At 38.5% G+C, this 16885-nt stretch overlaps 1 protein-coding gene across 4 annotated transcripts in view; it reads right to left on the bottom strand.

Moving 5' to 3' along the window:
• LOC106087882 (homeobox protein orthopedia) overlaps window positions 1-16885 on the bottom strand; it is a 114655-nt gene that overhangs the window by 58675 nt on the left and 39095 nt on the right. For all 4 annotated transcript variants that reach the window (XM_059370452.1, XM_059370454.1, XM_059370453.1 and 1 more), the window contains exon 3: window positions 706-962. In XM_059370452.1, the coding sequence (XP_059226435.1) occupies window positions 706-962 (257 nt within the window). The remainder of the gene's footprint in view (window positions 1-705; window positions 963-16885) is intronic.

Here is a 16885-nt window from a genome sequence, read left to right as displayed (position 1 = left end):
CACCAAAAATGCAAATTGTTAATAGTTTATAATATTTTTTTTTAAGTTAACTAAAAATACTGTGCAAATTCCAATTTTCTACATACATAACATTTTAACTATTTTTATGAGGAAAAAACACATAAATATGAATATAAACAAAATCACACTTACTTTTTTTGGTTAATGATTGATTGTATGTTTCATTTGATTTTGATTGATTTGGAAAGAGTATTTGTTTACAAAAAAAGGTTCGTTTAGTAATTCGGTTTTCCGTAATAATCGATTTGAAATATGCAATCAAATGTAAAATATTGTTTTTTTTAATATTTGGTTTGATTTGTTGCATAGAAATCCACATCACACATCATAGTACATAGATCATCATATTTATGTATGGGATGCATAGTTTATTTAATATTGTTGTATTAAGATTTATTCGATTTTTGTTTTGTTTTTGTATTAAAAGTAGAAAAATACACCGAGGAAGAAAAAACGAAAAAAGGAACATTGATTAATATGGATTGTAGATTTCTTTTTTTTTCTTTTTGTTTAATTTAGCAAAAATTTTCTATTCCAAACCTCAAGCTTTCCCACGTAATGTAGAGTCTGCGAATTATGGTAAAGAATGTCTTATAGACACGTGTTCTCAAGAAGACCTTCAGTTTAGAATATAAAATTTTGCCTCGAGTATATTTGGACTACATATAGCCTATATGTACTTACCTGATCCTGTTGTTGCATACTGTTGTTGTTATTGTTGGTGTTATTATTATTGTTATTGACCAAAGGATTTTGGTTATCGCATAAATTATTGGAGACATGCAGGCGAGGACCACCGCCACCGCCTCCTCCTCCTCCCCCAACACCGTTTAGCGAAATATCGCTAGGGTTGGGTGGACCGTTTGTTAATTGGCCGAAACTATTGACGCCGGCATGTAAGGCCGACAACGCCGCCTTGGGTATATCACAATCTTTGGGACCTGCAAAAAAGAGAAAGAGATTTTTTTTTGGATTTGTTATTTTAGTAAAAATATAAATAAAATATAATAAAAATAGGAAAAATTATGAAAATACGAATATATAAAACATTTAAATTTGGTACATAGCACAAACACAAATATTCCATTTTAAATGTACATATTTGGGTGAATATCAAAACTCACCAGTACCAACTTCAATAAAACCTGTCAATTAAATCCCATTTTGGCTTGAAATGCAAAGAAGACAGATCAGTCTACTCGTTTTTCAAAGAAAATCGTTTTTTTTTTAATTTGAATCTTGACCAATGTAGTTTATATAAAGGACTATCCGAACCGGGCCCGCTCTGCTGCGTCTTCTTTAACTCTCTAATGTCTTTTTAGCGTGAGGACACTTCGTCCGGAATGCGGATATCGAATCGTGTCATTTTATGCTAAGACGCTGAACGCGTTTGAATCCTGGCGAGAACATCGGACAAAGCGGTGTTTTGCGACATTTGCGAGGTAATACAACACCATGCATTGTCATTTAAAACATTTTCTCCAAAGAGGTGTCGCAATGCGGGACGCCATTTGGATTCGCCTATGAAAAAGGTCACTTATCATTGAGTTTAAACTTGTATCGGAAAGCACTCATTGATGTGTGAGAAGATTGCCCCTGCTCGGCTCTTGGTGTTTTTAAAAATTAGGGTAATGAGAAGTGCTTTTTTGGTGCCTCAGACATTTCGACACAAATATGGATATCAAATTCGTGCTGGACTTCCAAATCCCTTTAATTTGAGCCCCATATTGGCATGGCCGGTAAATATGAACCGTTTGGAGGGTGTTTTGGGGCTGGGCGGCCACCGGCACTTTCATTCTTTATTCCCAACGGAAATGAAGTTCAGCTTAGGGGGCGCTTTAGGGCGCACCCCAAAACACTTGGCTCCAAAATTGGGTATCAAATTCGTTTTCTACTCTCAAATACCTTTCATTTGATTCCCATATTGTCATAATGGGTCAATAACCCATTTGGCGAATTGTTAGGGGGAAAAGCGTCACCTAGACTTGAACACAAATTTTAATGTCATATTCGTAATTTACTCCCAAATACCTTTCATTTCAGTCCCATATAACCATGGTAGGCTAATATGCCCATTTGGGGGTATTTAAGGGGGGGGGGGGGGGGGCGACCTCCCATTATTTGGACCTAATATTTTATGCCATATTTGTAATCTACTGCTTAATACTTTTCATTTGAGTCTCATATTGACATGAGCTTCGAATATATCTGTTTGGAGAAGTTTTGGCGTTGGGGTGAGTGGAGGGGGGTAAACCTGCTGGATACTTGGACCCAAATTTAGTACCACATTCGTTTTCTGGTCTCCAATAACTTTCATTTGATACCCTTATTGAACCCATCGGACCACTTTCGGATATGGTTGGCGTTTTTGGGGTACGGGGGAGGGTCCGCCTCCACCCGATATCTTAATATTATATAGCCTATGTTTCCTTCAAGACAAACGCTCAATCTATGAAAATTTTAAGAAAATCGGTTTAACCAATTATCATGTAGTCATAATGAGCCTAATGGCGTTTTAGAGGGTTGGCGTTGGGGTGGTCGGAGGGGGGTAAGCCTGCTGGGTACTTGGACTCAAATTTACTTCCACGTTCGTTTTCTGGTCTCCAATAACTTTCATTTGATACCCTTATTGAGCCCATCGGACCACTTTCGGATATGGGTGGCGTTTTTGGGGTACGGGGGAGGGTCCGCCTCCACCCGATATCTTAATATTATATCTTAATATTATATAGCCGATATCTTAATATTATATAGCCTATGTTTCCTTCAAGACAAACTCTTAATCTATGAAAATTTTAAGAAAATCGGTTCAACCAATTATCATGTAGTCATAATGGGCCTAATGGCGTTTTAGAGGGTTGGCGTGACCCCCTATACTTCGATCTGATTTTGTATGCCAGATTCGAAATCTACTCCCGAATACCTTTCATTTGTGCTCCATATTGAATTGAACGTCCAATATGTCTGTTTGGGGAGTTTTGGGGGTGGGGCAGCCCGATGGGTACTTAGACTCAAATTTTAATGCAATATTCGTATTCTACTCTCTAATACCTTTCATTTGATACCTATATTGTCCCGATCAGTCCACTTTTATTTTTGGGTGGTACTTTTAGGGTAAGGGGGAGGGTCCGCCCCCCTGACGATACCGAAAAATTATATAGCCTATGTTTCCTTCCAGACCAACCTACATAATATGCGAAAATTTCGAGAAAATCGGTTCTGCCGTTTTGCTATTATTTTTGGGTAGTACTTTTGGGGTAAGGGGGAGGAGGATACAATTTTTATCCAATTTGGTTGAAATTTTGTATATGTTGTTTTGGTATGACTTCCAACAACTGATTCCAGTAAGGTCTACATCTTACACCAAAGTAGTGAAAAGTTTGATTTGAAAAAGCTTACACATACATGGTAAATTACCGAACATCTTCAATTGGACAGATGACAATCCGAAGGTCTTTTCTACTTGAACCATTTAGATCCCGTATGAAAGCGCTGAAGAAAGTAATTGCACGGTAAGGGTCCAAAATACCAGCAGCTTACCTATTCGTGTAGCTTGTAATTCGTTTTTTGACAGACTCAGAGCAGAAGCCGAATTACCGCATAGGTAATCGAGTACGCTTTTGAATCGAATAAGACTTCGTCACGTATCGAATGGATGTATTACCGCACTTGAAAGCTGTTGCATCGAAATTTTTCAAACGGCTACCGATGGTCTTTTGAACATATCTTTGAGCTCAGGCAGGCTCAGGTTTTAGTCCTTACCTCGCTCTCAAAAGTGGTCCAATTAGAAAAGTCCCTCGGATTGCCATCTGGCGAATTGGACAGTAATTATAGACAAATGCAGTGCGGAACTTGACTTTTTAGCCATTTTTGGTCACGTCCATGGTCTACGACCGAAACATTTACTTGTTCCGATAATAAATTGCATTTACTTTGACTGATTTGACTTGGTTTGGCCTAAACATCAAAGGGCTTATGTCGACCGTGGTACTGCCAAAACTGCAATTAGCTGCTTCTTACATTTCTCCAAGATTAGGTATTATTTATTCTTGGCACAAAGTAATTTAACTGGGGTAATATTCCTTCCATAGCCTTTAAGATGTTGCCTTCCCTTGGCCACAATTTGGCAACATGGTTTTGCTAAATTCGGATGGTCATTAAATAAGCCATATCAACCTTTTGTCTCGCTTTTATTATACCCACCACCGTAGGAGAGGGGGTATATTCATTTAGTCATTCCGTTTGCAACACATCGAAGTATCATTTTCCGACCCTACAGAGTATATATAATTCGTATCATCATTCTAAGACGATTTAACGATGTCCGTGTGTCTGTTCGTCTGTCCGTCCGTCTGTTTTAATCAATCTACAGCCTTCGAAACTTGAGATCTTAAATTTGGCACAGATACGTTTTTTTGAACGGGCCAAATCAGAGCATATTTGGATATAGCTGCTATATAGACCGATTTTCTGATAAAGGGTCTAATGCCTATAAATGCTTCATTTTTTATCCGATTTCGCTGAAATTTTAAACAGTGAGTAGTTTAAAGCTTCACGACAACTGACCCAAATATGGTTCAGATCGGACTATATTTGGATATAGCTGCCCTATAGACCGATCTCATGATAAAAGGTCTGAAGCCCATAAAAGCTTTATTTATTACCCGATTTCGCTGAAATTTAAGATCATGGGTTAATTTAAGCCTCCTGATATCTGACCTTAATATAATCCAGATCGGACTATAAACAGATATAGCTACCATATAGACCGATCGCCCGATAAAGGGTGTGAAGCCCATAAAAGCTTTATTTATTACCCGATTTCGCTGAAATTTAAAACCGTGGGTTATTTTAAGCCTCCTAACATCTGGCTTAAATATGGTTCAGATCGGGCCAGCTGCCATATAGACCGATCTCCAGATAAAGGGTCTGAGGCCATAAAACCTTTATTTTTTATCCGATTTCGCTGACATTTGGTACAGTGAGTAGATTAAGAGCTCCCAACATCCGAGCTAAATACGGTTCTGATCGGACTATGTTTAGATATAACTGCCATATAGACCAATCTGCCGATAAGGGGGATTGAAACCCATATTTATTTATTACCCGATTTCGCTGAAATTTGAAACAGTGAGTTTTTCTGAGCCTCCCGATATCCGACCTTAATATGGTTCAGATCGGTTTATAATTGTATATATCTGCTAAAAAGATCAATATTTTGTTCTGCAAAATTGAATAGTGACATATATATTAGACCACTTAATGTCAGTGTCGAATTTGGGTGCTTAAGTTATCCAATTTTCACCGGATCCTGACGAAAGGGGTTTTCATATATACCCAAGGTGGTGGGTAACCAACATTCGGCCGGCCGAACTTAATGCCTTTTTACTTGTTTTGTGTAAATTAGTCATAAATGCAAAAAAAGTGTTTATTTTTTTTTCTCATATTATAATAACACTTAAATTCCTTAATTTTAACTTTTTTAAACTATTTATTTCAAGTAACAATTCTACTCGATTGCTCTTGCGGTCACGAGTGGATTTCGAACAGCCGGTAATCGATTTAGAGCTGGCAAACTATTGATAATCGCAACATTCGATATTTTCGATATTTCCTACAATAAATATGCATATATCGATACTATCGTTAATTTTCCGCCACCAATATTTCAAACCAAAATGAGAAGTCATTCAGTGTCGGAAGATTAATTTTGTGAAATTTTGCAAAAAATTTAACTTTAGCAAATAGTATTGATAGGAAAAATATCAATCGATATTCAGATAAAAAATAAAATATCGATAGTATCGTTAGTGCCATCGATATTTTGCCAGCTCTAACTGGATTATGCACTCGTCAGCGAATGCGGTAAGGCCAAAACAAAAATTTTCGGACAATTTAACTCATTTACGTATGCGGTAATTCGGCCCCAGTAGTAAAGGCAAAAGGTGGTTATATTGAGCAAAAGTGAAGGGACACATTTTTGTAATTTAAGTAAATAAAAGATACCTATTTTCATAAAAAAATGGTATTTTTAATTGGTAATGCTTCATCTACCCTGGGATACAGAAACTTTAATGATCTGCAATCGGATTGGTCAACCATTGCCAGAGGGCTAAGCTTACCGAGGGCTACTCATTAGTACCATAGTTTTGTTCTATAACCTCCCGTTTGTCGGGCCCATAGTTAATAGCATCTTAATTGGTAGCGTTTTAATTTAAATCCAAACAAATATGGTGTATGGAAATAAAATTTTTGCCGCCACCGCAAACTAATTCCTACAGCCGTTGGTCAATATCAGCTTTTTAAATAATTTTTTCATACATATTCATTGGTACCTTTTAAACGTGGCAAAAATTGTTTTCAAATCCTTTGGTTCACCAATTTAAGAATATTTGTCTACAAAGATGATTTCCGTCGGCTACTTTTATCTGTTAAAGCTGAGATTGCAACTCTTAAGAATGCACTTTTCACTTTCAATATTTTCTAATAATATTTTTTTTTTTCTCAAAGTAATTATTAATTGATTCAATTATCACTCTTGCACTTTCTTTTTGTTTACTTTTTATCACTGAAATCCTTGAATTGCATTGCAATAAACTTAATTTGCATGAATTATTTAACTCTGCAATACACACTCCTCCTCCAACTAACACACACACGCACTCACAAATATTAAGCCCACACAAACAAATTGCAAAGGCCGAATGGAAATTGAAAACAGTTACGACAAATCCGAAACAATTTTGTTTTTGATATTTCGAAATCCGTCACTTGCTGCAGCCCATCAATGAAGTCGGGAGAGTAAGGCAAAGCTAAACCGTGGCGAAAAAAAAAAACGAAACGGCAGAAAAAAAGTATCGAAGAAGTGGAGAAGTTTGATGCCGTCGCGCGTATGTATCTCACTTAACTGAAATGTTCAAGTAAATTGAATTTTTCAACAACCTGTCATTCAAAAGATGCCAAAAACACCAACAGTAGTGGAAACAGACAGACAGACATACAGACAGAGCAGAGGATACCAAAAAAAAAAAAAAACGATAACAATTCACACACCAATACCATAAAACGCGCGCTCAAAACACTGAACCGAACCCTTGCCACCTCATGACACCATCACCGGGACGTAAGTCGTATCATGAAAAAAAAACACTCTCTCACCTATGAAATTGAAATAGAGGGGAAGGGTAAAATATCATCATCTCGCTATAAAACAAATGTAAAATTTCAAACAGAGCAACGAAAAGACACTGTAGTCTACAACAACAACAATGACAATTGTAACATTAGCAACAATAGCAGTTACAAACAAATACAATAACAAACAAACAAACAAACAGAAAGAGCCATTACGAGTCTCAGCCGAGGTAAAGGAGTGAGGGCTGCCGAGCTGTATTTGTTGAGATTTACAGTCAACAACAAAAAATTGAGAACTGAGAGTTCAACCCGATGTGAGTGAATGGTTAAGAAATGGTTGTGCTTAGAAAATTTGGGGTGGTAGTGCCGTGTTATGGCATTTGTCAAGCGTGCACAATAATATTTTTATACCCTCCACCATAGGATGGGGTATACTAATTTCGTCATTCTGTTTGTATCATCTCGAAATATGCCTCTGAGACCCCATAAAGGATATATATTCTTGATCGTCATGACATTTTAATTCGATTTAGCCATGTCCATCCATCTATCTGTCGAAAGCACACTAACTTTCGAAGGTGTAAAGCTAGGCACTTGAAATTTTGCACAAATACTTTTTATTAGTGTAGGTAGGTTGGTATTGTAAATGGGCCAAATCGGTCCATGTTTTGATATAGCTGTCATATAAACCGATCTTCGGTCTTGATTTCTTGAGCCAATTCTTGTCCGATTTTACTGAAATTTTCCACGCGGTGTTGTGGTATCACTTTCACCAACTGCGCCAAGTAGGGTTAAAATCGGTCCATGTTTTGATATAACTGTCATATAAACCGATCTTGGGTCTTGGCCTCTAGAAGGGGCAATTCTTATCCGATTGGAATGAAATTTTTCACGAAATGTTTCGCAATGACTTCCAACAACTGTGCTGAGTATGGTTCAAATCGGTCAATAACCTGATATAGCTGCCATATAAACCGATCTTGGCTCTCGACTTTTTGAGCCTCTAGAGGGCGCAATTCGTATCCGATTGGAATGAAAGTTTGCGCGACGTGGTTTGCCATGATGTCCAACAACTGTGGCAAGTACGGTTTAAATGGGTCCATAACCTGATATAGCTGCCATATAAACCGATCTTGGGTCTTGACTTCTTGAGCCTCTAGAGTGCGCAATTCTTATCCGATTGGAATTATATCATGCACGATGTGTTTTGTTGTGATATCCAACAACTGTGCCAAGTATGGTTCAAATCGGTCAATAACCTGATATAGCTGCTATATAAACCGATCTTGAAACTTGACTTCTTGAGTCACTTATCCGATTGGAATGAAATTTTGCACGAAGTATTTTGTTATGGCTTTCAACCACTGTGCCAAGTATGGTTAAAATCGGTCCATAACGTGATATAGTTGTCAGATAACTCGATCTGTGGACTTGACTTCTTGAGCTTCTAAAGAGCACAATTCCTATCCGATTTGGCTTAAATTTTGCATGACGTATTTTATTATGGTTTTCAACAACTGTGCCAAATAAGGTTCAAATCGGTTCATAACCTGATACAGCTGCCATATAAACCGATCCCTCTTGACTTCTTGAGCCTCTAGAGGTCGCAATTATTATCCGATTTGTCTGAAATTTTGTACGACGGATCCCCTCTTGACCATCAACATACGTGTTTATTATGGTCTGAATCGGTCTATAGCCTGTTACAGTTTCCATATAAACCGATCTCTCTGTTTTACTTCTTGAGCCCCCAAAGGGCCCAATTCTTATTTGAATTGGCCGAAATTTTACACAGGTCTCCAACATATAATTTAATTGTGGTCCGAAACGGACCATATCTTGATATCGTTCAAAAAGCAGAGCAATTTTTTTCTTTTATCCTCTTTTTGCCTAAGAAGAGATGCCGGGAAAAGAACTCGACAAATGCGATCCATGGTGGAGGGTATATAAGATTCGGCCCGGCCGAACTTAGCACGCTTTTACTTGTTTGTTTTTGTCATGGTTTTTAAAGTTAGCTGCATAAGGTCAGATTAAGGCCTCTTGCCCTATACTCCTGTAAGAGGTCTGTAAAAACAGTAAGAGGAATTAAACCGCAAGGCACCCCTGTAGCCGTGTTCGGATCACCACAGCGGGGGCCGTCGGCTCGATTCCCACAAGAGGGCTTGGTCTATCGCTACAGTGGCATCACAATTAACTTAAAATTGTCTAAGTGAATCTGTAAAGGACTGCCACTCTTACCTAACCTAAACCGCATGTCATGCAGTGCCTGTATACTGAAGTTGCCAAATCAATAATTCAATATGATTTTGTGGTCTGGTGGACAGCGCTTCGAAACGCTATCCACTGTTCAGTATTGAGCCGGGCCCAAAGATGGCGTGCTCATTACAGGCGCACTAAAGATGAATCCTTTCTAATGCAATGGACAGGAGACTCACTCATCATGGTCGTCATGACAGGCAGATCTGCCAGGCGAAATGATTTTACATCATTTTGACAATGTTTTGTCCAAATTTGGTACTTTGACGCTTGACGATTTTCGCTTTAAATCCCTTTATAAGTTTTTTCGGGATCTATTTGTTTTGAAATTGACCTCAAATTAGAAAAAAAGTTTAGAATAATGGTTTATTGTTGACTTTGTAAAGTTTGTAAAGGGTAGTAAAATTTTAAGATCCGATGTTGATTTTGAATAATTTTAACGCGTTGCTCAATTGTGGATCTATACATAATTAAAATAATTAAAATTGTGGATCTATACATAATTAAAATTTGAGAAATGTCAGATAAAATAAAATAAAAATTTTGACATTTAGGCGTGGTTTACATTCAACAACGGTCCTTCCAATTTAACACCCCTTTATATAATAAATCATTTAAATGTTATTAACTCTGCTTTCATATTAAAGTCACAACCAACTACCAAATTTGTATATGAAATTGTAAATTCGCAAAAAGTTTTAGCATTAGATCGAAGACATTATTTGTGGAAGTACGTAAGTAAGTCCCTACAAGAGACTTGACAGACGAACCTTTTAACATTTTGTGGACTTTCAACAAATTCTTTAATTGAGGTAGTTGTTAAAATAGGCGAACAACCATGTAGGGCACAAAACTCCCATGCAATTCATGACTTGCAAACCCAGGTTCGAGTCCCCCGGTAGGCTAGTGGATGCGTGCAAGACTACCAAACATGAGTTCAATCCTCTGCGGCACCAAAATAATTGAAATTTGTTTTTAAGGGTAATAGTAGAGAGAGTGACAGAGAAAAATCAAAATCGGTTCGTATTTGGATGTAGCTCCCTTATAAATATAATGCCCGATTAACACTTATAACGCCGTAGTAACCACAATTTTGGTCCGATCTACAAAATTTTGTGTTCTGTTTGACGTCCTAATATGCTTGCAGTTCCATACGAATCTGTCCAGATTATTATGTAGTTCCCATATATATATGAAGCCCATATTTGCCTTTAAAACTGCGGTAGCTACAATTTGGGTCCTATTGTTAAAACATATTGCTGTTCTATTCGATACTTCAGTAAGTCAACATAGCTAAAGTCGGACAAGATTTAGACATAGATTCAATTTATTAGAAGTAGTAGGTAGACTTGGTGGTGTAGGGTTTTTTATAGTCTGCAGCGCACGACTTTAGCCTTTCCTTACTGGAAGTTTCTTCTCATTTTCGTTTTAAATATAGGTGATAGAAAATAAACGATGGTATCGATACTATCGATCGATAAGAAATATCAAAAATATCGAATGTTGCGAATATCGATAGTTTGCCAGTTTTACTACAGATTGCAGATTGGAAGTAACTAACGATTTCTGCAGCTGTGAGGATGTCGGAGAACATGACAAATTAAAAGCATTTTTAAAGCGATCTGGTTGGTTCAACTAAAGGAACATGAAAATATCTTCCATCTTCCGGTCCTGTGTTATCATAATGGACTAAAATCTCTGAGTCTGATGCAGACTGTATTAAAACCTAATGGTTTATCTGTCGATACATATGAAAGTAATATCGAATCCTGAACCAATATCTTCTAATTATAATAGGCTCCGTCTTTAAGTGGGAAAATGATCCGAAGAACTTATATCTACTTTTTATATAAATTAAGATGGACGGACAGAGGAACTTGATTAAATCGAATCAGAAAGTGATTCTGAGTTCGTCGCTACACTGAACACGAAATGATATACAAATATTTGCTAGTGGCAACTCTGGTCATTATGGTCCACGCATCATGCTCTCTTGCCTAGAGTGTAGATCTCACATGAATACAATGGCCTCATTTGCTCATGTCGCGACTACTACCACTACCGCTTCGGCTGATGTTGTTGTTACTAAATCAACAAATAGCAATCGTTGGCGAGCGAGTAACATAGAGAATCCATATAATGTTGTTGCTTTTTCTCAATAACAAATCATAGACAAACAACAACAACAAATAAAGCATCTTCAAATGAAAAAAAAAATATCGAAGCAAAAAGGCATCTCAAAAGAAGGACAAACAAGAAACCATTCAAGTGTCATGTGTGAGAGTATATCTACAAGCAGGTTAAGTTTCGATGGAGCCTATGTTTAAAACAGGGGATAGATAATTGAAAAGCCTATTTGCAAAACTATGCCTCCCACGACATTTATGTCACAATAGTGTGCGTGATTTCCATATATGATATGATTTACTTAAATTACATGCTGGGTGTAGATCATGTTGGTAATAGTGAGCATCAGGTTCCCACCAGCTTCTGGTGGTTAGGTTAGGTTAGATTGGTGAAGAAAGTTGCCAAATCCTTAGTCGTCTCAACATCCACCTTGGCCGGATTAAGGCCCATTGTGATCCTTTTCAAAAAACTAACCGTCAGTTAACTTACATTCTGGTGCTCCTGAATGAAGAGGCAAACGCCCTGGTCCTGCACAGATTTAGACTTTCAGTTCCCCGAGTGCCTGTAAGAAAAAAAGAACCCAGTACCCTGTTTCTAACTTGACATAAAGCACGGCATTGACAAAGATAGTGAAAGCTGTACTCCGAGTCGTCGAACTCATGATACTTCAGACATATGTTGACTTATCTCAGCATGTCCTATGTTACTATAATTCCCATAACCATATTCAGAAGTGTCTTCTCCATTGACAACAGACTATTTTCGTTCGATTTCGAGCGTTTGTCTCTCAAAAACTTTGTTTGCTCACGTCCGGCTGTTGTTTTCCAGCGGTTTTACCATATATACTTACAATGCTTCTTAATTGGTATACATCCAGTATTAACACATAACCAGGGTTTACACCCGGTCTCGCAAACATGTCCGCTTTCTTATTTCCTAAAATATCCGTAAGAACCCAGCATAAGGTCAGGTTATGATAACTCTGTAGACAATTTAAAACCTCTCGAAAACGACCCAACACTTTAGATCACATACTAGATACAGCTGTCAGATTGATCCATTCCTCTGGGTATTACAATATTCGTTGCCCTAGTTATCCTCTGGTGGGAATAGAGGTGCTAAATATCATTTCTCTTTAGGATTGTCAGGTCCTCAGAGCAGGAAGTCGAGAAACTTAATCTTTTAAATCAGTCTTAGTCGCGATTCTCAAAAAAAGTCATAATTCTGTTTTTATTAAAAACAAGTAAGAGCGTGCTAAGTTCGGCCGGGACGAATCTTATATACCCTCCACCATGGATCGCATCTGTCGAATTCTTTGCGCAGTATCTCTATTTAGGCAAACAAAAAATAATGAATAAGGACGGCGCAGGAGGACGAGGAGGAGCTATATCAAGTTATAGTCCAATTCGCGGCTCAAGAAGCAAAATCGGGAGATCGGTTTATATGGGAGGTGATCAAGCTATAGATCGATTCCGACCATATTGCACACGTATGTTGAAGGCCATGGAAGAAGCCGTTGTACAAAATTTTAGCCAAATCGTCATAGGAAAATCCTTCCAGCCAAATTTGGAGAGAATCAGTTAACAAATGACCATTTTATTGCATTATTACTGCAAATTGGACGAACATATATATGTGGGAGCTATATCCAAATCTTAACCGATTTCTATGAAATTCACCTGCAATGTCAAGAGTCATAAGAGTCATTTCGAGAAAATCGGTTTACAAATGATTATTTTATTGCTGTATTACTGAACATCGGACGAACATATATATAGGAGCTATAAAAATCTGAACCGATTTTATCCAATTTCAATAGGCTTCGTCTCTAGGCCCAAAAACACTCCCATACCAAATTTGAAGACGATCGGATAAAAATTGCGACCTGTACTTTGTACACAAACTAACATGGACAGACGGACAGACAGACGGACGGACAGACAGACAGATAGACGGACATAGCTAGATCGAATCAGAAAGTGATTCTGAGTCGATCGATATACTTATCAATGGGTTTATCTCTCTTCCTTTTGGGTGTTACCCTGTACCACAGTAGTGGTGTAGGGTATAAAAATAAAACTACTTGGTCGCAGAGACACTGATGTTGCAAGCACCTTACACATCTCACTCTATATTATATAATGTTTCAAAAATCCCCCGAGGACTCCTTTTTAGGTATGCCGCCAAATATTCAACTCTTTTACGATTTCTTTTGTGAACCTGTTCCTGTTGAAAAACACTGTACCTAAGTTAGTCAGCCAGTGCGAGAATTTTTAACACATACATGTGATTGGCATTCTCTGGATGGCTATTTACTTGAATTTCGTTCCACAAAAAGCCCACGTCAACAAACAGAAATCGTTTCGTTCGGCAGAGAAACTGACCAGCGGAAACACTGACAATATCAATGTTGAAGAAGTCGGCTAAGGAAAATATCATGGATGTTGTTTCTATTTGTATTTCAAGCCGTTCAAGCCGTTTGCAGAGTTAGGACTTGTGTAATACACAACAAGAACAAAAACAAATGGATGTGTTCGTGAGTGTAGAAAATCAAACATTTACTCATCGCTGGTAGTTGTGAACTCACGCCTGTATGACGACAAATGTTGAAAACTTACCTTTTGTCGAGGTTTGCGAGACTTTTGAAAACGAAAAGCAATACCTCTTTCCTTCGGCATGGTCGGACGGTCAGTCAGTCATGAGTCAATAATTTCACATCTTTCTCTACTGGAGTCCCTTGAGTGGACTTTTGTTTGCAGTTACAGAACTTGTATATGAAAATCGTTGCCGCCTGAGATTCGAAATCTCAAAAGAGTTTACAAAGAAAATGCATTATTTATGAACTTTTTTGTAATGTTTTTGTTTGCCTGTGAGTGTAGGTGCAAAATGCGTGAACTCGAATCCATCCTCTGGGGAATAGTTGGCGTTTCCATGCTTAAGCCGAGTTCAGTGGGAATCTTTACATTTGGGAAAATGTATGGAAGTAGTGAAAGATGTATAAGGCAAATGCAACAGTAGCTCTTTTTTGCTGCTGATAATTTGAAGTGTAAATACTGAGTTGATTTCATTTATGCATATACTGGTACTTGTATATTTTTTAGGGAATTTTTATTAACCTAATTTAAATTGAACAGACCTTGGACCTAGTGAGGACCTACAATCCTGTACACCTATAGAAAGAGGTGTTAACTTTTTGCCAAAGAAAGTGGATTGTCCTGCCCTTTTATCAGGAATTTTCCGTTCTTTATCATTCATTGGGCAACATTTCTCGGAATATGTGGAAAATTACGATTTTGATAAATGCTTATTGAATATAATTCGGCCCTTGAGTGATTTTTGGAAATTGATCCATTCTACAGTGGATTAAGTGGTCGAGCGCAAAATATGTCCTTGCTATATTTGTCGATTTCAAAGATCTGTTCAATTACCTTTCATGACAAATTTAATTAATTAATTTAGGTTGTCTGGAACTTTTTCTGTGGCGAAGTTTTTTTTTTTGTCAGCCAACACGCAGGGGATGTCCCCTTTGAATGCAGTGCATTGAGTTGGCGAGAGGAAATTAGGAATTGGAGGGGGAGGGGGGGGATCTTTGGATGTCAAAGTGGGTGGGAAAAACATTACCCGGAAGTCGATTCCACATACGAACGGTTCGGGCGAAATAAGAATTCTCTCTGTAATGCATTGTGCGGTCCGCTGGCCAATCATTCGTGGAATGTCTAGTATCCCGGACATACATCCTTACATCAGGAATAAGAAGACGAATATCAGACGAATTCACACCATGAAAGTACCGATAGAACAGCGCCAAACAACCCACATTGCGACGATGATGAAGGGAGGCAATAGAGTTGGATACCCCACTGTCCCCAATCAACGCCATCGGTCTCCTCTGTACACGGTCCAGCAGCTCCAGGGATGATTTTGAAGCTCCAGCCCATACATGTGAGTTGTACTCCATTTTCGGCCTTATGAAAGTGGTGTAGATGTTAAGAAGATCAGACGGAGTGAAGTAATTCCTACACCGTTTAAGGAAGCCTAAACACTTGAATGCTTCTTTCGACGCTTCAAATACATGTTTGAATTTTCATGCCCAGAACATCTCCGTATCTCCGTAATAGAAGAGCTTGCGTGCTAGCGATATGGTTTGGAAGGATATTGACCTAGGCTATTTTCAGGGATCCATCTGATCTCCACACAATAGGAACTTCATCGTGTATCCCCTCCTAAGGCGCTTGGCTAAGTCCTTTATGATCAGTGCCCATACGTTTCCCTTAATCATTCTAGTTGAAGGAGATTCCTGATTTGCACTTGAAACTCGGAGTGAACAGGCAATGAATATTGTGTTCATTGACATTGTCACGGAATAGTCCACCTACAATTCGATCTGGAATTCAAGTATCGAAGTTAGGACGCTCGTGAAATATCTTGGATGAACTGTTTCTGAGAAAATGGTTTTCCTAGTCCATTTGGATCGAAGTTTCAGAAAAGAAGCGAATGTAAAATATCACGGAGTGGGCGGTTTAGAGAGATTGGGTTTCCAGGTTCACTTGAATCGGATGAAATTCCAACTTTCATCCGTATGGATGATCGTAGAAGTAATAGATTCGAGACATGAGTTATAAACTCGGGATGGTTTTCCTAGTCCACTTGGATCGAATGAAGGGGAGAATGGCCGAAGTATCAGAAAAGAAGCGAAAGTAAAATATCACGGGGTGGCTGTTTTAGAGAGAATGGGTTTCCAAGTTCACTTGAATCGGATGAAATGGGATCCCCCGATAGGATTTTCGACGTCCTACCGATCGTTTCAACGTTCCACAGTGTTGCATGCGCATACATCACCCGCGCCCTTACCACGAACTGCGTCGACCCGAAGGGCCTCAGGTTAACTAAGTTTATTGACGGCAGTCCTCTGGTCTTCACCGCCAAACCGTCCGTTCTTTCATTCCACCTTACTCCGTCATGGCCCGGTACCCAAACGAAGCAGATTTTGCTATCCTCAGAGCAGGCATTAATCTCCTTCTTACACTGCAAGACAGTTCGTGACCTTGCCCTCCTGGTTGTTATTGCCCTTATGGCAATTTTACTGTCCATAAAGATGTTCACACTTGACATCCTTCCATGAAAACCACACCACATCACGCTTTCCGTGATAGCCCCGATCTCTGCCTGCAAGACCGTGTTATGGTCAGGCAGTCTAAAACAGATCTAAGTCTCTGGGTTCTGAATGTACACCCCCAGGCCCAACCTGTCCTCTAGCTTATATCCATCCGCGTAACATGATCTTCCAGATGGCAATACTAGGGTTCCGTCAATCCCAATGTGTGCCGCTTGCAGCAGCGCCTCGCAC

This window comes from Stomoxys calcitrans, chromosome 5 (genome assembly GCF_963082655.1).
Source record: "Stomoxys calcitrans chromosome 5, idStoCalc2.1, whole genome shotgun sequence".
Classification (NCBI taxonomy): Eukaryota; Metazoa; Arthropoda; class Insecta; order Diptera; family Muscidae; genus Stomoxys; species Stomoxys calcitrans.
The sequence above is the reverse complement of the archived record's forward strand: the minus strand, read 5'-3'. Positions and strand labels throughout refer to the sequence as shown.